General features: G+C 43.1%; 1 protein-coding gene, 1 long non-coding RNA gene and 1 pseudogene across 2 annotated transcripts in view; 1 reads left to right on the top strand and 2 right to left on the bottom strand.

Moving 5' to 3' along the window:
• LOC126204451 (uncharacterized) overlaps nt 1-4,744 on the bottom strand; it is a 46,206-nt gene extending 41,462 nt beyond the window's left edge. Inside the window, exon 1 of the long non-coding RNA XR_007540511.1 lies at nt 4,458-4,744. This is a non-coding gene — a long non-coding RNA (uncharacterized LOC126204451). The remainder of the gene's footprint in view (nt 1-4,457) is intronic.
• Nucleotides 4,745-4,809: 65 nt separating this feature from the next.
• Nucleotides 4,810-23,186, top strand: part of LOC126204450 (uncharacterized) — a 39,459-nt gene continuing 21,082 nt past the window's right edge. The window contains exons 1-2 of the mRNA XM_049938837.1: nt 4,810-4,956; nt 13,277-13,400. Coding sequence (XP_049794794.1) covers nt 13,280-13,400 — 121 coding nt within the window. The 5' untranslated portion in view covers nt 4,810-4,956; nt 13,277-13,279. The remainder of the gene's footprint in view (nt 4,957-13,276; nt 13,401-23,186) is intronic.
• On the bottom strand, nt 17,752-17,869 carry LOC126204782 (5S ribosomal RNA; annotated as a pseudogene).

Below are 23,186 nucleotides of genomic sequence, written 5' to 3'. Positions count from 1 at the left end.
TTACTATTTATATTAAAATTGATTCAACGGGAAAAATACGTGTAACTTTTATTAAATTTACAATGTTATTCGGCAGTCTAGTAATTGTTATTATCACAAATAATATAATATTCATAACTATCGACCAGTAAACGACCAAACGCATAAAGTGATACTGAAAACGTATGCTGGTCCGTGTCTTCAAAACTGTTCGTATTTAATCGAAAGAGAACGAGAAATTGCTTCTCGGAAAACCCTATTAAAATACACTCGATACTGCATAACAAATTATCAGCGCCGATTTTTAAGGAAATACTGCGTTATGCATGGTTTGCTTCCAAACTATCGTCTGAAAGAGACGTTTTTGAAAATGTTAAGAAGTTTGTTTTTCCACAGAAAACGTCAAAAGACCTTGCGTATGCGGTGCCGTTTAACTTTATGTTTTCCATGTTTTTACGAAAAATACCATCCTGCAACTTGTACTAGTAATGTCGAAAGCGACGATTAACTGTACCGGGTGATCAAAAAGTCAGTATAAACTTGAAAACTGAATACATCACGAAATAATGTAGATAGAGAGGTACAAATTGACACAGATGCTTGGAATGACATGTGGTTTTATTAGAACCAAAAAAATACAAACGTTCAAAAAATGTCCGACAGATGGCGCTTCATCTGATCAGAATAGCAATAATTAGCATAACAAAGTAAGACAAAGCAAAGATGATGTTCTTTACAGGAAATGCTCAATATGTCCACCATCATTCCTCAACAACAGCTGTAGTCGAGGAATAATGTTGTGAACAGCACTGTAAAGCATGTCCAGAGTTATAATGAGGCATTGGCGTCGGATGTTGTCTTTCAGCATCCATAGAGATGTCGGTCGATCACGATACACTTGCCAATAATCGCACGGACTGAGTGAGGTCTGGGGACCTGGGAGGCCAAGCATGACGAAAGCGGCGGCTGAGCACACGATCATCACCAAACGACGCGCGCAAGAGATCTTTCACGCGTCGAGCAATATGGGGTGTTTTTTCGGTTCTAATAAAACCCCATGTCATTCCAAGCATGTGTGTCAATTTTTACCTCTCTATCTACATTATTCCGTGGTTTATTAAGTTTTCAAATTTATACTGACTTTTTGATCACCCGGTACATCTTTCGAAAGCCGTCTGTGCCGGTCAAAACTTGGATGTAACAAGTCGTTTCGGACTCCTTCCAGGTATAAGGGATTTCTCACATCACGGACAAGCACACATTTTCAGTATGACTTTATGCATTTGGTCGTTTACTGGTCGATAGATATGATTATTACATTATTTGTGATAGTAAAAATTAGTAGACTGCCAAATAACATTGTAACTTTAATAAAATTTCACCTGATTACACGTATTTTCCCCATTATATCAACTGTAATATAAATAATAAAGAAAATGACTGTGTTGAAAATAAAAATAAAAACTGACTAACGGAACTCGATCCAGCGATCCAGCGGCTTGAACGCTAAAAAACTTTTTTTTTTAAAAAAATGTTTTGTTCTATATTGTTCGTTGAATTTCTTCAGGGCGGACGTCCGATGACACCCATTCAGTTTGTACGATGATCCGTTCGCTCAGTTCTTTTATTATAAAGGGTAACTAACGCTCTGACCGAACACGCTTTTTCCTTTTTTTTGTAGTCTCATTTTGTTCGTTTCCTTCGTTTCATCTGCTCGGTGCGGACGTCGCAAGACTCCCGTTTCAGTTCGTCGTTGATCCATCAACTCAGTTTTTTTTTTTTTTATTATAGAGGGCAGCCAACCCTCTGCCCGAACACACTGAGCTACCGTGCCGGCACCACTCACCTGCAGCCGCTTCATGGTTAAACTGGCCACGCACATATATATATTCGACGACGACCGAAATTATCTTGCGATTTTCTCAGTAACTTTGATTTTATCCATACTGGATCAGAGGTCGTAGTTGTGAATGTCAATGTTAAAAATATATCGGCTCAACCACTTGTTTATAGTGTAAAACACGCGTTTCGGAAGTCAAGCTTCCATCATCAGAATAATAAAAAGTAAAAGAACCTGTTAAAACTCGCTAAAATGGAACATGCACCAGGCACAATGAAACTGTCTTCTCAAGCGTTACTGAGAAATGTTTAAAATATATCGGCTCAACCACTTGTTTATGGTGTAAAACACGCGTTTCGGAAGTCAAGCTTCCATCATCAGAATAATAAAAAGTAAAAGAACCTGTTAAAACTCGCTAAAATTGAACATGCACCAGGCACAATGAAACTGTCTTCTCAAGCGTTACTGAGAAATGTTAAAAAATATATCGGCTCAACCACTTGTTTATAGTGTAAAACACTAAGATTGACGCGTTTCGGAAGTCAAACTTCCATCATCAGTCTCGTGTTTGGCTACGTGGTGTGTTGTATCAACGAAGACGCACGGGCGGTTTACGACGATAGAGAGAGCCATGTGGTTAGATGTTGAACACCATAGGCGACACCATTTTAGAGTTTTTTATATTTTGACGACTATGTGGAGATGCACCTTGGAAGACACGGCTGCAACAAGGGAAGTAGCCGCGATGTTTTAATTTTATTATCAATTTTATTGTGCCTGGTGCATGTTCCATTTTAGCGAGTTTTAACAGGTTCTTTTACTTTTTATTATTCTGATGATGGAAGCTTGACTTTCGAAACGCATCAATCTTAGTGTTTTACACTATAAACAAGTGGTTGAGCCGATATATTTTTTAACATTTCTCAGTAACGCTTGAGAAGTACGTGCTACTGCTTACACATTTCGTTGTCCTCGTGGAGTACTACGAGTGTACGAAGTTTGCAGTAAATCCGCGTTCCAAACGTCGTGGCCTCCCCTTGTGAGCCACGCAGCCACACAGTACCAAATTTTAAAAGCGACAGGTTTCATATCATAATTATTGTGCCTAGATAAACAGCCATTTTAAACCACAGCTGCAGTTTCTCATCGATTATGGATGTAATAAATGAAATGAAATGCTCGTATGGCATTATTGGCTGGGAAGTTCGGCCGCCGTATTGCAAGTCCTCTTTAGTACACGCCACTTCAGCGACTTGCGAGTCAACGATGATGACCACACAACACCTAGTCATCAAGAGGGAGAGAAAATCCCTGACCCCGCCGGGAATCGAACCCGGGACCCCTTACCCAGGAAGCGAGAACGCTACCGCAAGACCACGAGCTGCGGCCGGTGTAATAAATGACTCATATGAATTGGACTTACAAGGGGAGGCCGCCAATTGTGAATTTCAAATTCGATTCATACTGCGCATAATAAAAGCTCATGGCCAGAGGTGTAATGTGGCAAAGCACCAAGATGCACTTCTCAGCCGTTGTCGAGAAAATCGACAGTTAAAAGAAACCGTTGCGGTGAAATACTCTCTACGATTAATAATTTTCCACAGCGTCGTGGCGCAGCGGTAAGCGCTCGAGTTCGTAATCCGTAGGTCGCCGGATCGAATCTCGCGTCATGCAACCTTTTTTTTTTCTTTTAGTATTTTTTTTGTAATTCATATATATATATATATATATATATATATATATATATATATATATATATATATATATTATTCCCGGCAATCAGTTGCAACAATTATGCATGTAATAAGTTGTTGTAAGTCGTTTGTCGTGGAAAAACTGGCGACTTCGAACATCATTATGTTTTCCGCAAACAAAGTTGTATTTCACAAATGTTATTAATTGTCTTCATAATGTTAACCACGTATAGTTAACGGAAGACGTAGAAACGGTATTCCGAAACGAATGCGTATAGCGTAAGTCAAACGTTCGAGTTAGAATAGAGACCCCACGAACATAAATTTGCTGCGGCAGGTATGAAATATAAACTCCGTTACTCGCTCGTTACACTTGAAGGACAGATGTTGAATGGGCCGAAACGAGCAGCCGCATAACAGCGTAGTTGCCTGCTAACTTCGAAACAAGGTAGATGCGGTCCCTAGCGCAACTTATAACATCGTCGAAAATCAGTGCGGTCGGGAGAGCTTTGGTACACCCTGTTAAAAAAACGGAAAAATGGAGGCGGTCGAATTGGAGATCGATCCGCCTTCACCAACATGCATAAGCAATTCATTAATTGCAAAAAACTAATAATAAAAAAAAATTGCACGGCGCGAGTTTCGATACGGCGACCTTCGGATTACGAACCCGAGCGCTTACCGTTGCGCCACGACGCTGAGAAAAATCATTAATCGTAGAGAGTATTTCACCGCAACGGTTTCTTTTAACTGTCGATTTTCTCAGACAACGGCTGAGAAGTGCATCTTGGTGCTTTGCCACATTACACCTCTGGCCATGAGCTTTTATTATGCGCAGTATGAATCGAATCTGAATTTCACAATTGGTGGCCTCCCCTTGTTAGTAAACTGTAAAATATCTGCTAAAAGCAATCGAAACATTTGTGAAGAAGAGAGTGTACCACCTGAAGTAGTCACGGCGCCTCCCGTGTTTCGAAAAGTGGCGAGCCGAGGCACGGGGAGTTGCGACAGGCGCGCCGGAAGCAGGTAGTGGGTGTTGCAGAGAGCGCCGAGCACCGGCCGTCTCGGCGGCGCGCCTCACAGGGTAGCGACTGGCGGCTCCCGGTCGCCGGCGGCGGATCCCCGCGCCAGCGGTCTGCAAATCCGCCGCCCCCACCGCCGCCGAGGCGCAGATTCGGAAGCCTGCGTAAGAGCGAGCGTACGTGTGTGTGTGTGTCCAGGTGAGGGTGTGTTCACGGTAGGAAACTGGGCCGCGGCGTTGCCGTCTCCGGCAGGAAGAGCCGCCGGGGCGGCGGTGGTGGGGCGGCCGGCCAGGCCGCGAAGGCTGCCGGCGCTGTATATAAGCGGCGCTGGCGCCGGCCGGCGAGCACCGCAACCGCCTGGCCAGCCCAGCCGCACCGCACCGCCCGCTGCCGCCGCTTCTGCGACCGCCAACTCGCCGCGGTAAGGCCAACCACGACACCTTCTGTGCTTCTCGTTGCTAGACCGCCCGGCCGTCTTCTCCTCGGGCCGCCAGACCGGATAACTTACTTACTTTCGCTGTCGTCTGCTCGTACTAGAACTTTGCCCTCTCGGGAGAGCGAAATGCAGCAGCTAAAGTGATGGTCAATCCCGATTGTGACTCGACAGAAAACTTGGTGATAGGTATAAGGCAGCACGTCATTTTGCTGCCCATAGCTATGAAAGCAAATACGGGTGTCCCACAAGGAACTGTGCTAGGGCCACTACTGTTCACGACAAGAGAGTGCGACAGCAAAGCTGAACTACTGCAAGTGGCAGAGCTTTCGACATCTAACAGTACAAGAATTGACCACATATTTGATATAAGCCCGACCGACAGTTGCTCCACAACCTTATGTGCTTGCTTTGCTTAGCCACGACGGCGTTTCTTCTGACCGCTAGACAGGAGAAATCACTTTCTCTACTGTCTGCTCGGACTTGGGGGAGTGAAATGCAGCTGCTAAAGTGACGGTTAGCCACGTTTGTCACTCTGTAGAAAACTTGTGATAAGCGTAAGGGAGCACCTTATTTTGGGGGCAGAATCGTCGACAGCCAAGAAAGTAAATGCGGACGTCCCCCAAATGGTTCAAATGGCTCTGAGCACTATGGGACTTAATATCTGCGGTCATTCGTCCCCTAGAACTTAGAACTACTTAAACCTAACTAACGTAAAGACATCACACACATCCATGCCCGAGGCATGGTTCGAACCTGCGACCGTAGCGGTCGCACGGTTTCAGACTGAAGCGCCTAGAACCGCTCGGCCACTCCGGCCGGTTGGGACGTCTCCCAGTGAGCTGTTGTAGGACCCCTATTGTTCATAACATACAGAGTGCGATATCCAAGCTGAACCGCTGAAAATATCAAAACTAAAGTTTCTACAAGTAATAGTATAAGAAATGGTCTCATATTTGATATAAGGTCACCTTCTGTGCTTCTTGTTTGCGTAGCGAAGAGGGCGACTAGACAGGAGAACTTACTTTCATTGTCGTCTGCTCAGACTAAGACTTTCCCCTCTTCAGAGAACAAAATACAGTAGCTAAAGTGATGGTCAGCCACGGCAGACATTTCATGATAGTTATGACGCAGAACGTCATATTGGGAGAAGATTCCTCTGTAACTATGAAAGTAAATGAGAGGGTCCCACAAGGAATTGCGCTAGATACAGTACTTTCCGTGACGTACTCGGTGCAGCACCTAAGCTACCTCTGTGCTTCTCGTTGCTAGACCGCCTGCCTCCCTTCTCTTCGGGCCGCGAGACCGGATAAGTTACTTACTTTCGCTGTCGTCTGCTCATACTAGGACAGCGAAATGCAGCAGCTAAAGTGATGGTCAATCCCGATCGTGTGTCTACAGAAAACTTGGTGATAGGTATAAGGCAGCACGTCATTTTGGTTGGACAGTCGTCCATACCTATGAAAGTAAATACGGGTGTCCCACAAGGAACTGTGCTAGGACCACTACTGTTCACGACAACAGAGTGCGACAGCTAAGCTGAACTGCTTCAAGTAGCAGAGCTTTCGACATGTAACAGCATAAGAATTGACCACATATTTGATGTAAGGCCAACTGACAGTTGCTTCACAACCTTCTGTGCTTGCTTTGCTTAGCCACGACGGTGTCTCTTCTGACCGCTAGACAGGATAAGTCACTTTCTTTACTGTCTGCTCGGACTTAGACTTCCCCCTCTTCGGGGAATGAAATGCAGTTGCTAAAGTGACGGTTAGCCACGTTTGTTACTCTGCAGAAAACTTGTGGTAAGCGTAAGGGAGCACCTTATTTTGGGTTCAGAGTCGTCCACAGCCAAGAAAGTAAATGCGGACGTCCCCCAGTGAGCTGTGCTAGAACCCCTATTGTTCATGACATACAGAGTGCGAAAATATCAAAACTAAAGTTTCGACAAGTAATAGTACAAGAACTGGTCTCATATTTGATATAAGGTCACCTTCTATGCTTCTCGTTGCGTAGCCACGAGGGCGACTAGACAGGAGAACTTACTTTCATTGTCGTCTGCTCAGACTAAGACTTTCCACTCTTCAGAGAGCAAAATACAGTAGCTAAAGTGATGGTCAGCCACGTTTCTAGCTCGACAGACATTTCATAATAGTTATGAGGCAGAACGTCACACTGGGAGAAGATTTCTCTGTACCTATGAGAGTAAATAAGAGGGTCCCACAAGGAATTGTGCTAGATCCAGTACTTTTCATGACGTACTCAGTGCAGCACCTAAGCTGAACTGCTGAAATTTTCAAAACTAAGTTTTCGACAGGTAGTTCTTCAAGAACTGGTCACATATTTCATGTAAGGCTAGCCAACAGGTGCTCCATCACCTGTGCTTCTCGTTGTTTATCTACCAGTGTATCTTCTCTCCGGACCACGAGGCAGGAGAACTTACTGGCTTTACCTGTCGTCTGCTGGCATTAACACTTTCTCCTCACGGGGCAGTGAAATGCAGCAGCTAAAGTGATAGTCAGCCACGTTTTTGACTCTATAGAAAACTTGCTGGTAGGCATATGGCAGCACGTCATTTTGGGTGGTGAGTCGCCCATAGCCTTAGAAGTAAATATAGGTGTCCACCAGGGTCAGATTCGATCATACGGAGTACACATCAAATTGCCTTGAGGAATATTTGACTAATAGATACACTGGACGGGAGATTGTCTACAGAATCGAAAGTAACCGTCGCTGCGCGCTAAGGAAACGTAATAGGACCTCCAATGTTATTTATATGCATAAACGATTTATAATATAGGATCAGCATCAATTTACAGTATGAATTTATAAAATTGTTCACTCACAGTGCCTTTATGTGCAGGGAAGTATCACCACTCGAAGATCCTAAGGAATTGCAGAAAGACTTCAACAAAATTTCCGCTTGATATAACGAATAGCAGCTCTCACTGAATATGGATAAATTCAAGATTATATCAATAAGAATGAGAAATAAGCGGATAGTATCTGACTGAAAGATTAGTGTTTAACATTTTGAGCATCCCATGTCGTATAAAAATTTGGGGGCAATAATAAGAAACGGTATAAAGTAGAACGATCGCGTGAAACCAGTATTAGGTAAGGCGAATGGGAGACTTAGATTTGATGCAAGCCTTCTGGGGAAGTGCGGTGCATCTGTAAATGAAATCGCACAGAGATAGGTTATTGTGATCGTAAAAGGTCGAAATAGTAACAAAAATGCTCTGAGAACTTGAATGAGTATCCTAGGTGAAAGACGACGTAGTTCTTGCCGACAATATATATCTCGCCTAGGTATCATGAGAAAGAGATAAGAGAGAGGCGCATAAGAGGCAAAGAGACAATCATTTATCTCTCAGTAAGCCAACGGAATTGAAGTGAAACTTGGTAACTTCGACAAGCACTCTACAGTGGTTTGCGGAAGTATTTTAGAACCGCTACTGCAAATGTTACACTGTGTGTGGAACCAATGCTGAACCGCTAAAATTACCTAAACAGAATATTCCGCAAGTAAAAGTTTAGAATCGACCATAGTCTTGATGTACGGTCAGTCAATACAGTTAACAACCCATACAGTAAAGTACTCACCCTTTGCCCGTTACCGATTGCCGAAATTCTTGAAGTATTTGTGAAATTTTAAAGAGATTCATTCCGCATCTTACAAGTGTTCATTCCCGAATGATTTAGCGGTTACTGGAGCCTCCAGCCTTTCGTAGATGGCGTGGTTGTACTTTATCTAGTATTATCCGATTAAACTTGTAACAAGGTCGGGCCGGATCTTCAAAGATAGTTTGTGGTAAACACTGATAGGCAGCCCTTAATGTATAAAACTATAGTAGGTTTCACGATTAATGACTCACTACTGGAATCTCCCATATCACACAAAACTTTGGAGTAACTACTCACGGAGAAACGAAGAGAAGTCTCCCATAGCTTCAGCGAGGTTCGATACAGCCTCATTAAAGAGATTCCTTATAAAGACCTCTAATTTGGGTGTCCATTTCGTATTGAATGAACTAGGGATATCGAGCATATATATAGAGGACAGCCTACGTTTGGATTGGCAATAGATGGTAACGAGAATACTGACGCGTTTTAACCAGCGGACACCTGAAGAAAGACGCCCAATATCTCTGGAAAATCTGCTTATGACGTTCCAAGAAAGATTGTCGGAGCAGAATCTAAGAACATCTATGGTCCACCTACATGTTGCTACCGCGGGAGCTGTGAAGAACGAATTACACTATTAATATTAAGACAGCGGAAAATAAATAATCATTCTTCCCACACTACATTCTTATGTAAAACAAGAAGAAGCCTTAGTATATTGTACTTTGAAAAACGCTCCATTCCACATCTTCAGACTGTAAATGCAAACTGACATTGATGATCAATTAAAGCTCTCTGCCTTAATCATTAACTAGGGACGACAGTGCGCCCCCAGTCGCACTGTATAGATGTAGAAGTCTTAAAACCTCTACCGCAAGACAAATTCTTCAGAGTTAACCGAATCAATAAGAGTGTACAACTGGCTAAAGGCCCACTCATACGGAGGGTTATGTTGATTCTGAGGGTTGCGTGAATAATTAATTCATGCTATAATGCTGTTACCTTTCCGAAATGCAATAAAGCAGTGCAACTAACAAAAAACGCTTCTAGACGATGCTTTTATGGCTACTGCCATTGGCTGTAAGGCCTTTCGTCCGCCTCTTTCTTAATTGATAAGTGGCTTGGCTACAAAAAATGTCATTCATAACGTTCGGTTCATCGCTATATCATTAATTCCGAAATCTGTAGTTATCATGCCACAGACGGACGAAGGAAACTAACTGCTTTCTTTGCTTCAAACTTAATCTCTTGGGAAACACATTCCTCACAAATATAGAAAGTTGTAATGAAGCTGTAAAAATGAAACAAAGGCAAAAAATAAATTATACATAAAGACTAGATACACTACGGACAATGGACTCCAAGTTACTATATGTCAGGAAGCATTACCTTGTTGTTACTTTGGGAACGGAATAGAATTCTCCTAAAGAAAACGAAGGCTCTTTTTTTTCACACCGTTGCACATTCGACGAAGCGGTACAGCATGAAGTAACATTATAAAGTTTATAATTTATGCTGAGACAAACGTGTGTATGTTCGCAATTTTTTTCTTATTAAACTGAAGTACTATTTTAGGAAGTTCTTATTCGTATTTGAAATGATTGTTTAAAATCTTAAAAGACATTCATCTTTAGTGACCACTTTTATAAGACAAACTAACGTTCTTCTAGATTGCTAAGTTTCTCTGTAAAGTTTTAAACGTAAACTGCAAATTAAGTCGTACGTACGTCAATAACAAAAAGCCGTTCGCTGAAGGTGCTCAGAATCAACAAGCTATCCTTTAGCAGCATGCGATTATAACTATTATAACTGTTGCATGCTATTATTAAGTTAAGAGTGTAATCACGCTGTGCAGCACTAATCATCTTGTACGTGACAAAGTGAGGTTGCTGTTCTGTGTGTGCATTTAAGTCTCCAGTCTACGTTATAGTCTCGTTTAGAAACGGCAGTTCAAGAGAAGTGCCACAAACCGAGTAAACTCTAAATTTAAAACGAGCCTTAAGGAAAATCTGGTGTTTATTCTCACCATAGCCAAGTACTATTAAAATAAATCAGATATCAGTCATCAGAAACATTCAACTTCCTAACTGTCGTTACGGCAGAGCCTTTTGCAAAGTACGCCATTCAGTTTCTGTATGCACCCGACGAACACCGTAAAATGGCATGCTCGGCAAAGCAATTAGTTCCGCTGATTCCAGCATTCACTACAACAGGAAAACCCGACCGCGCAATGCAGTTGTTTGTTTCACCGCTATGATCTCCTACTGTTTTCCTTTTTCCTCCTCCCCCTCCCTCCCCCCACACACACACCCGCAAACATCTTCCTCACGAAGCACTCCTGGTTTTCAGAATTATGACTGAATATCGTGAGAGTTTTTTATGAAAAATTATTATGGAAGCGGAGATATACGTGGAATGGTGTTTTTCAGAGAACGGAAGATTTGTTTCGTCGTCATTATGCCTTAAAGATGACTTAGACAGGGTAGTTAACAGGAAGAATCATAAACAACTGTGTTAAACTTCTCTACTTTTTGTGCGCTGACAGTAAATGAACAATAAAGGAAAAGGAGAAGGAGATAGTTCTTCGCATCTCTTTTGTGTACTGTAACCTACGTTTCTGTTACATGGAGTGTTCCTCGTATGCCTGTTCAGCGCCTTTCACCGGCGAGCTAATAGCAGGACCGGTCTTCAGAGGAGTTTCTGTCGGGACGTACGGTGACTTGTGCTTCTCGTTCAGATGCTTACGACGAAAGTGGAACAGCACTAAAAACTCTTGCCGACACACATGTCAGCGCTTTGTGGTTTCATACACCACCTCGTACCCTGAGCTCTTAATATCCTCTCTTTTTAGTGGTTAGTGGAGTTTATCTCTATATTCTCTTGAAGCGCTCCTGTCTTTATAGGATTCTTCTCAGACAGGGAAATTTGAGTTTCATATGTAACTCCGCGTTACAACAGATTAACAGTTTTGTTAGTAATGCCGTAAAAATTAAAAATAATACTCCATTTTGGCTGTAAGTGGCATTTTGGTTCTGACAGAGGAAATCTCAACCTGAAACCGTCGAGGTTCTGTTTCTGCTAGTATTGAAAAAAACGTTTTCCATGGTACCTTCGCAGGACGGAACAGTCTTCTGATGTTCTGGTTTTTCTGCTTATACAGCTGAAACGTTATGTTTTTCTTTCAGCAATGACGGATAGCCTCAACAGTCAACTATACAGGTATTACATTACGCTTTGTTGGATGTCAAGTCATCATTGCCGCACCAAAAATCGAAGAGAAAAGTAGGCGAGATGGCGCAGTCGTCAAGGTATTGGACACACACTCGGAAGGAGTGATGTTCAAATCCCTGTCAGATCATCAAGATTTAGGTTCTCCAAATAGTTTACAACGAATGCTCGGATGATTCCTTAAAACCGACGGTCATTTTCCTTCCCCATTCTTGCCTTGTTCGAGGTTGTCCTCCATCCCTAATGAAATCGTTGTTGAAGGGGCTTTCACCCTTATGACCTGAAAAATGCTTGTAATATCACTGAGATCCATTGTTTGAATTATCAGCAACTTATTCAAACAAAATTACTTGGCGCAGTATTTACAGTTAAATGAGATATTCATTTTCTCTGATACAGTCTAATTCCAAAGCTAGTCAGGCTATTTACAAACAGTCCTTGAAAAATAGCCTTTTGAAAACATTGAAATTAATATTAGTAGTCAAATCCGTTATGTCCTTCCTCAAAATCACATTCACGGTGGTTGCATGATATTTGTCTGTCAAATAGTCGCAGTACCACACTGATAAGTTTCTACGCAAAATTAGATAGGGAATTCAACAGTAAAATAAACCTCCGGTCATTGGTCATCTTTATTTAATACTTCGGTAGCCTTCCTAAATCACTCCACTCGTATGCAGGGATGATTATTTTAAATTGGATGCTGATTGATTATGAGGTCGTGCTCGTACTCAAATTTCCAAGCTAAAATGTAGTATTATCCGCACACAGTGCAAAAGCACGAAAATAAGGCGTTTCAAAGGCATGTATGCCCTCGTCACCAGCAATGCCTACAAACAAGAATCTCCATTGTGAGCAACAGATTTACGAACTTTAATCCACGCAATTTCCTCATAATAGTGTCATTATATAAAAGTAATGATAATGCTGTGAGGACAATGCGTGGATCAACGTTTCTATGCAATCAATATTCTTGTGTGTCGATACTTCTAAAGATGAGGTCTCGTATCGTCGAAAAGCGTTAAATTAGTGTTTTCGCACTGTGTGGCTGTGCCTACATATTAACTTCCAAATGGATGTAGTCTGTTTTCTCCCCCTTCCTTTTCCAGATGAGCTATGGTTCAGTCTCTAACGACTTTGATCTCGGCGGGATGGCAAACCTTAATCTTTCTTACCTGCTCCCCTGTTTGTGCAACAGAGCCTGTGTTCCGCCCCTAATGACTTACATGTTGACGCTACATTAAATGGTAACTTTCCTTCACTCCATATCAAGAACGGTGTTCTTGAAAAACAAGACATTAGTAAACTATCTGTAGGAGTAATGCTTTGTGTGTTAGTTGTTACTTCTACACTGAAAAACCGATGGAGTAATTCTCATCGGTACATAATTAATGTTTGTAAGAATTTCCATGCGACGGCACGAAATTTATCGGAATGTTTTGTTTCTTGTTGACAGACAATGAAGGTACTTTCCATCCTGGTGATCTGCCTTTCCGTGGCCGTGCTGGCGGCCGATGAGAAGAAGGAGGACGAGAGGCCCAAGATCTTCAAGAGGCTCATCCCCGCTGATGTCCTCAGAGGTGAGAAAGTGCCCGCGCCGCAGGAGATATTGGAGAACACGCGCGCCTGCGCACAGCTGGCTGGCTCCGGGAGAAACCCACGCTAGAGAGCGCCTCGCGTTGCAGTCTCACGAGGCGCCTTGTGCTGCTCTGCGTGAGAGTACATCCTGCTGACACAGTCGAGTCCGCGCACATAAACAGGAAAGGAAAAGGGGGAACAGCCGAGTAACAACGTGCCATTTACAGCGTGAAATCTCTCACTTTGCATAGCTAAGCAATAGCGAAAGAGCAGAACTGTGTGAGCTCTTCACAAGCAGCATTTTGCACAGGACCATGATAGTAAACCATGTGTCAGTCCACATCTTCGGCCTGGTAATATCGTCTTCTAGATTAGCAGATTCCACATTGCTCTACATGATTAGCATATTCGCGATATGTCGGTCAAGCAGTGACCTCTACTTGCTGAGTCCATAAATCAGGAGAGAGACAGGATGAAATAACGACCTCACTTTGAGAAACAATTGTTGTTCTTCATAATGGTCTGAAAGATTGTTACCTGTTGCAGAGGGTCACCGACGTAACGCGATCATCTGTAAACCTCGCAAACAGTACCAGATATCGGAGAACGATTTTCGGCAGAGTGATAGTACGCAAAGGATCGTTTGTTGTTCTGTATTAGCCTAGGTCACGTACCAGTTTAGATTAATAAACGAGATAGAGGAGATCCAACGAAAAGTGACGTGTTTCCTCACTAGAACGGTTAGTAAGTGCGAGAGCGTAAACATCATAAACAGTACCAGATATCGAAACACGAGTTTAGAAAAAAAACATAGTCCGCAAAGGGCTGTCTAATATTTTGTATTACTCTCGAACACCTACCAGGTTGATTAATAGGAGATATAGAGAAGAACTTCAGTATATTGCTAGGTAAGAAAATCCCAAGAGGAATGGTCTATATTCAGTGATGTGGCAGGAAGGATCATTCGAAGCAAAAAAGTCTAGTAAACATGAGCCCTAAACTGCATACCTTAAGAGCTATCAGCACTTGTTCAGTAGAAGGGATGCGTCTCACATTAGCGTAGATGAGCAAGTGTTTATAGTTTTAAGGTATGCATTTTAGAGCCCATGTTCGGTAGATTTCTTTGGTTCAAATTATCTTTCCAGTCATATCCCTCAATACTAATGGTTTCTTTTTGGATAGCCTGTATGGCATAATACTTCCCCATGAATTAACTATCATTCGCCTATAATGACGTTTCCAGTATTTTTTCTCCAACGATTCCCAACTGTCAGTCGAGACAATGCCCATTGTTGGGTAAAATCTTCAAGCCAGTGTACAGAAAAGCCTAATTGAGAGGAATAATTATATATCGCTGATAATTTACTTTTCTATAATGCTACTTTGGCACTGCTGTCAAGATAGGCAGGAACAAGAAAAGTACGCTACCCACTCCTTTTTATGGAACATTCAAGGATGTAGTTGGGGTTGTTTGGGGGAGGAGACCAGACAGCGAGGTCATCGGTCTCATCGGATTAGGGAAGGACGGGGAAGGAAGTCGGCCGTGCCCTTTCAAAGGAACCATCCCGGCATTTACCTGGAGCGATTTAGTGAAATCACGGAAAACCTAAATCAGGATGGCAGGACGTGGGATTGAACCGTCGTCCTCCCGAATGCGAGTCCAGTGTGCTAGTCACTGCGCCACCTCGCTCGGTAAAGGATGTAGTATCTCTCCCAGTAGTTAATATTGAGAATTATAGCCTCGACACAGATATTACAACTAAAAGACAAGAAAAGTAGGAGTATCGTCGGAAAGACGAGGGCCTGCAACGTATTATTGTGGAATCAAACACATTTTTCGCCAGGGGAGCAACTTCTGGGCAAACTTAAGTAACCAACGCAAGCAAGATGAAGCTGTCTAAAATCTCATTGATTAAATAAGGCTTACCGAGTACATGCATCAGTATTCTTTCGAAATGCGAAATACGTGCGATATCGAAAGGCAAAAAGTACTCGCTCAGTTGATTTGTTGACCCAAATCATTCTGCCACAAGGACTCATGTCTGGTCACAAATTAATGAAATCGTAACAGACTTTTGGAAGCACGGAAAACTTTAAACCATAGCTGAAACCGCCCGGAAGTGAGCAGCAGTCTTCTGAAATACTACTTGTCGCTGAACCATCGCGTGAAAGTGTGCACGTAAGGATGCGGAACGGCGGGTACCGGTTACGAAAGCGGGAAGATATCGCGAACTCGTTGCCGGGAGGCGTATCGCGCAGTGGCTGCTGGCCATTATGTCGAGTCGGCGGCCGCACAGGAATGGGCACGGTGTTGCGAAAGCGATACCTGCTGGGCCAGTCCGCGTACTTTCGCCAAGCCAGCCACTGCTGCAGCTGACCCCTCTGTCGCGCTCTGCAGCCGCCAGTCTAGTCGCCGGCCGCCGCGTCATCGCGGCCGCAGGAACGCTACGCCTCTCCGCTGGACTCGGCGGGTTCCTTTCACTTGCACAGTTGCAGGTCTGAAAGACGCATTCAGGTCGTCCGCTCGCCACGAGACGAGCCGTCCCTACTCAGATGCTGCCCCGTAGCAGTCGGCTGCTTATTGTGTGAAAGGCTTACCATTCAAACAAATGTGGAGGGTATGCGTCCCAGGAAGAGTCAGCACTGGCACATATTTCGCTGGATTACCACTACTGCACTGTTGGAGGAACTCGAGCTTATTCTGAATGTCTTGAAAGAATTCTCATTTCCACTAAAGTCAATACGTCTAGTACAGATGTGTTTGTAGGAAAATTATTGCAGAGTAGAGATGATTTCAGGAATGCCAGAGCATTTTCAAGTCAGAACTGATCTTAGACTAGCAGATGCATTATCTCCAGCACTTCTTAATTTAATTTTAGACAAAATAGAGAACACCAAACATTAAACCCAGCTGGAAGAAGACTGGGTAGTAACATAAAAAAATCGATTTGCATATATGCGGAAGATGTTGTTCTAACAGGTGGTAGCAGAGAGGACTTGCACAGCTCATGTCAAGTTCTTACAGAAATGTTGTAAGGGAAGCAGAGATAGAAATTAATAAGGAGAAACCTGTGTGCATGGTCGTGAGCAAGGCACCCAAAAATGGTACTCCATTGATAGCTGATAAAGTCACTTTCAAAACAGTAGACATACATATATATTTTTTAGGAAGAAGCACTCCATCTTCAGGCCACAAGTGGCCCATGGAGACCATCCGACTGCCGTGTCATCCTCAGTTGAGGATGCGGATAGGAGGGGCGTGTGGTCAGCACACCGCTCTCCCGGTCGTTATGATGGTTTTGTTTGACCGGAGCCGCTACTATTCGGTCGAGTGCACCCCGAAAAGTGACAACAGCGCATGGTCACCCATCCAACTGCCGGCTACGCCCGACAGCGCTTAACCAGTGATCTGATGGGAACCGGTGTACCCATTGCGAAATGGCCGTTGCCTTTTAGGAAGAAGAACAGAAGGAAATTGACACTGAGGCAATTACTGTAGCGGCAAATAGAGCGTATTTTGACTTACGAGACGTGCTGTGCGGTACAGGAGTTCCGAGAAGTTTTAAAATCAGACTGAACCAGTCTGATTTCTCCCGGTAGCCTTATACTTGTCTGAAAATTGACATTAATGAAAGCAGACGAAGAAAAGTTGCTTGTCTTCGAGAGTGAAAGATGAAGGAAAATAATTGGCCCCAAGAGGGACATGCAGACAGAGAGATGGAAGATATTTAAAAAACAGAAACTGGCAGACCTTTACTAAGAAGCTGATATTGGCCGAAGAGAAAAAAGACTGATGTGGGTGAAGCCCTAATTAGAATGGAAAAGGCTACTGTGAGTCGCGTTATCATCGTCGGGGAAATGTAGAGGCGGCAGAGGAAGCGATACAGAGACGATGGCCCGAGAAAAGGAGAGCCAGGAACAGAAATGATGGGTGGAGCTATGTAAAGAACGCATACGGTCATCCAAGTCAAAGCGACAATTAAGAAGATCGACATATGTCTTTTCAGTTCAGAAACTTCCCTCAAACTGCGACTATTGGATCAGTATCGGTGGGATGTTTCCGTTGACAAACTGATTTCCTTCTTCCCTGTCCCAATGACGTAGTGTCCTGTGAGCAGACTCTAATTGTCTGTTGCTAACAGAGCAGTAAAAGCACTCCGTCTTCAGGCCACGAGTGGCCTACCGGCACCATCCGACCGCCGTGTCATCCTCAGTGGAGGATGCGGATAGGAGGGGCGTGGGGTCAGCACACCGCTCTCCCGGCCGTTATGATGGTATTCTTGACCGAAGCCGCTACTATTCGGTCGAGTAGCTCCTCAATTGGCATCACGAGGCTGAGCGCCCCCCGAAAAATGGCAACAGCGCATGGCGGCCTGGATGGTCACCCATCCAAGTGCCAACCACGCCCGACAGCTCTTAACTTCGGTGATCTCACGGGAACCGGTGGATCCAATGCGGTAAGGCTGTTGCCAACAGAGCAGTAAAGAGCAGTCTTTATTCCATGCGTGTTCGCGGATATTGTGTTTCAATCGTAATCAGTTATCAAGCTGGACAATCAGCTCTGAGTTTAAACTAATCAGTAGAACTGCCTCTTGGTCTCACGAATGCGACACCGAGGTAGTAGCGTGGTCTCCTCTAACCTATTGAGAACAGCTTTACCTAGGGACTACAGCTCCACTGGTTAATTAACTGGAAATAAAAACAGGTGCTGCTGACGATATAGCCTGGTGACAGTACCTTTTCTGGCAATTTTGAGAAGGAAAGTATTGTCTAGCTTTAATTTTTATACATTTCTGTGCACCCTGTTATGCTTTATCTTAATGATCAAAGATTCACTTGCAGAACAGGTTTAAGGCTGCAGTCTCTGGGAAGGGTCTACTATTTTGTCGAGCAACCAGCGGAACACACAGTTTACTTCGCTTCTTAGCTGTGGAAGATAAGCTGTCGTGACCGCCGGTGTTACGGGAGAAGCCCACAGGTAATGACGTAGTTAAGTCTGTCGAGCGCACGGTAACCTTCCAGTGTATGAAAAACACCGGGATTTTCCCTGCAGTAATTCCACGTGGGGAGGCGTGGTAGCTCATGCGATGAGTTCTTGTAGCAGATGTTTTCGAAGGCACTTACATTAATTTAGTCATTAACCTTTTCAACCATTCATCGTTATTACACACTAATTCACTTACGTCACTGAAACTGCAGGTTTTTCTTGTTTTACGACAGTGTCGTTCGTTCACAAAGAGAGCTACGTCAACCGGATAGGGCTGAAGCGCAGAGAGAAAATGGGATTTGTGCCGTGAAGGATCCCGTTCGAAATCGAGCGTGGTCATTTCGTTTTACGTTTTTCCTGTTCGAACTGAACGATAACATGCCAGCACTGGAAAAATTTAGCACGTGAGACCATGGCAAAAACTTTTATTAACTCATGATAGAACGATGTTTATTTCTCTGTTAAATTTACTCTCCACGGGAAGTTAAAAACGAACGCTGCCCCCATCTACGCTTTTACAGGAAATCTATGTCATTGCTCAGCAGCCATCTATAGTTTACGACGAAATAGAATGATATATCAGGAGGCATATCGCGGCAGGTTTGAAAATTAAAGCCACAAGCATTTCATCCTTGTCCTTGAGCACTAAATGCACTTGCCTAAATCCGATGACACAAACCATTAGTCTGTTTGCTAAAATTGGAGAAACCGAGTACTTAGAGCACAAAGTAGCTCTTCATACTTTACTTCGCACATGAAGACATTGGTCGCTAATTTTTGTTAATTTCTAATACACACACGAAAACAACAGCTGTTATCTCAGAATAATGACGTTCTTGGTTGACTTTGGTGCGAAGGGATAATATCTTACACATGGAATCTGTTCGTGCATGTATTGCACACCGTTTCTTGTGATAGAAGAACCCTATGACTTCCCTGAAGTGCCTCATATGAATGACAAAAAAGCGGTTCTTTCCTAATTTTTAAGCAGTTTGTGCAAATCTGTAACGACTTGACTGTCGACAACAAATTTTAATGAGAGCAGAGTGGTTACTTCGAAGAGGTAATGGCAATTTCCTATCCCTTGCTGAAAGTGAATCTGTAACTACATTACTACCGAACCACAATCGCAAGTATTATTTAAAAAAATCGTGCTGTGGACAAACTATGACTCAGGCACTTTTGCCTATAATGCACATCTGGCGTGTCGGTGAGTCACCTCTTTTGATTTTTAACACGGTGAAGGGTTTCACGGGAGCGCGAATGTTGGTTAACAGGCGGAAACTGAGAACGACAATAGAGCCATTCTCTGTTGTCCGCGCAGCACGAGAGGAACATAAAAATAATGGGCAAAAAAAAGAGGAATGTGGAGCGGCACGCGTTAGAACAGGCTGCGGTTCTGTCAATAATGTCACCTTGTGGAGAAGGCCACGCCACGGCGGGCACCGGAACCTTGCTCCGCAAAGCACGCTGTCGCTACGAACCACATGTTTCTTCTTGACGTCCATGCAGGTTCGTTTTTGTACTTTCGAGCACCATTTTATGACTCTTCTGGGCAACACTGAGGGAGTGGGCTTATAAATGTCACATTATAAAAAACCGTTGGACGAGCAAGGCACCTCATAATAAAGAACAAAGTGACCGAGTTATGTTTCCAGTTTCTCTTTACTTCCTTAGTTGTTTCGTATAGAATTAATGAAACGAGTTAACTATGTACCAATGATTTTCTTTTTTCCTGTTGTTACGTTTAGGTACAAGTGAGCCATGCCCACTTTCTTTTACTTATTAATTATCCGTTTTTGCTCTTAGCTTGTATTTCGGAAGAATATTTTGTAAAAGATAACAGTAACACCATCGCGGCCATGTACTAGGGAATAATACCAACTACTCCATGAAGTGTTCTCGTTCTCATATTCCTGTAGTCATTGTCAGGAGCCATAGAAATAGGTCGATGTCAGCGAGCACACTTTCTCATACAATGCAGTGCTTTAGGAGGTGGAAACTTCGTTGTATTTCTTTAACCCTCTTCCTCTACTATTGGATCATCATATGATACCTTATGAAAAGAGTTCTTAACATTTAAATTTATATACTCGATGTTAACAAATTTCTCTTTTTCAGAAACGCTTTTCTTTCTACAGCTAGTCTGCATTTAATATCCTCTCTACGTCGGCCGTCATCACTTATTTTGCTGCCCAAATAGCAAAACTCTTTTACTACTTTTAGTGCCTCATTTCCTAATATAATTCCCTCAGCATCACCTGATTTAATTCGACTACATTCCATTAACCTTGTTTACTTTTCTTGACGTTCATCTTGTAATTTATTTTCAAGACACTATCCACACCGTTCAACTGATGGCAAATCCATTGCCCTCTCTGACGAAATTACAATGTCATCGGCAAACAGCAAACTTCTTACTTCTTCTCCCTGAACTTTAATTCACTTTCAAGATTTCTCCTTGGTTTCCTTTGTAGCTTGGTTATTGTTCAGAGTGAATAACATCGGGGAGAGACTAAAAACGTGCCACACTCCCTTCTCAGATACCACTTCCCTTTCATACCGTCGTATGTTACAACTGCTGTTTTGTTTGTGTCTCTGTATTTTGTCCCTGACATCTTCCAAATTTCCAACAGTGCAGACCAGTCAACATGCCCAAAGCTTTCTCTAAATCTATAAATGGTGCATATTTGGGTTTGCCTTTCTTTAACCTATCTTCTAAGATAAGTCAGTATTGTTTAGGTGTTCCTAAATTTCCCCGCAACCCAAATTGATGTTCCTCGAGGTAGACCTCTACATTTTTTCCATTACCTCCAAATAATTCGTGAGTTCGCTGTTATTAAGACACGGTACTGATAGAGAACGGGGTTTCCAATTGCAGTAAGCCCATTTTCCTCGATAACGTCGTGCGAATACTGGGATAGTAACTTCGCGTAGGCCGCAACAGATTTCCTTCCCACCCCTCCGGCAATTTTCCTATTTCTCCGTCTCTAAAGCCGCGACATGGAAAGAATGTTTCGAAATCGCTTTGACACCAATTGTTTGTAAAATCACTTGTTATTTACACTGTCTGCCTTTTAATGGACCTCGTTTCTGGACTTCTTAGCTGAGGAAAACGGCAATTGGTCACACAAATCGAACCTATCAGCAGCCAGCAACGGAAACAACTACACCTCGGAGGCGGACACTTCGAGGGTCATGGTAGGTTGAACTTCAACCGTGCTTGTTATCTCTTGCTGTTGCTGCAGATCTGTAGAGACTTTCGTGTTGTCTCACTGCCCAGTGCAGCCCCAGCAGAAGCTGTGACGCTCGTGAGTCGCTCGCTTCCCGCACCGGCCTGGCCCGATGCCACCCACGCAGTGCTCGCCTTCCGCTTGGCCGGCCGCCCCCGCTTCCGGCAGCTTTCTTCCTCGCGGGCCGTCAGTACCGTGCTCTGCGTCAACTGCCTCTCCTTCAGAGACTCCTCGACTTATCTTCTTGAAAATACATGCAACAGTAGTAACATTACGCTACAAACTCATATTCACACTCAACGGCCCTACACGTTAGTATTTAAATTTGACAACTAGATCGCAGCACTAGGAGCCTCATATATATGACTGCTATGTAGTTCACACTTCAGTGTTTCGCAGAATCTTCATGCAACTGCATACAGCCTACTTATCGATCGTTCCGCTCGCGAATAGCACTTGGGAAAAATTAGTACCTAAATATTTACCTGACACATCTGATTTCTCTTGTTTATTACGATGCTCGTTCTCCCTATGTTGATGGGAGTTTTTTTTGCATTTGATTTACTGTATATTTCAAAAGCTGCTGCCTATTTTAAAAATCAAATCGTATATTTTACAATTTTGTACCAACAAATGTTGTGGAAGAATCCCCATTCGGAGCAGAAAGTCGGTGACTAAAATGTCGTGAAAGGATCTCGTTGCAACGAAAACCGCCTTTGTTTTAATGATTGACATCCCATTTCGCGTATCATATCCATTGCACTCCCTCCCTTATTTCGCCGTAATACAACACGAGCTGCCCATCTTTGAACTTTTTTCGATCTCCTCCGTCAATCCTATCCGATAACGATCCTATACCGTGACTAAGGTTTCAGAATAATACCGGTGATCTGTAGCATCTTCTAATCGTTCAGGCAATAAAACACTGTCTTTGCTTCACATTCCCCTCAACTTACACATTTTCTATTTGATAGTTCCAGTTTAAATTCCAGAATGAGATTTTCACTCTGCAGTGGAGTGTGCGCTGATATGAAACTTCCGGCACACAGTTTTAATCTGCCAGGAAGTTCCAATTTAAATTGTTCTTAATTGAAATCCCTTGGGGTTTAGTCGAAACGCCAACCTTTAAATTTGTGTAATTTATCGTTTAACCGAAATTTAACGGATTCCTTTTAGAACTCATGTAGAGGACGTCATTTTTTTTATTTTTTTATGTCGACAGCCACTTTTACACCGTATAGATATGTCTAAATCACTTTGCAATTCGTTTTCATCTTCTGATGGCTTTACTAGACGAAAAACGACAGCATCATCTGCAAACAATCTAAGAGGGTTGCTCAGATTGTCCCTTAAATCGTTTATGCAGATTAAGAACAACAGTGTAAGACTTCCATGGGGAACGGCAAATATCCCTCCTGTTTCACTTTACGACGTTCCTTTAAAAACCTGAAGTGGGCAGTTCTGCACAATATGTCTTATTGTCTGTTCCCTCACAGTACATTCACATGAGCCACTTCTTCAAGACGTGGTCACGTCTCTCTTGTCCTGTCTTGATGCTTCTCGACCAC

The sequence above is a fragment of the Schistocerca nitens genome, chromosome 9, assembly GCF_023898315.1.
Source record: "Schistocerca nitens isolate TAMUIC-IGC-003100 chromosome 9, iqSchNite1.1, whole genome shotgun sequence".
In the NCBI taxonomy this organism is placed as follows: domain Eukaryota; kingdom Metazoa; phylum Arthropoda; class Insecta; order Orthoptera; family Acrididae; genus Schistocerca; species Schistocerca nitens.
Note: the sequence above shows the minus strand (reverse complement) of the source record. Positions and strands in the feature narration are given on the sequence as shown.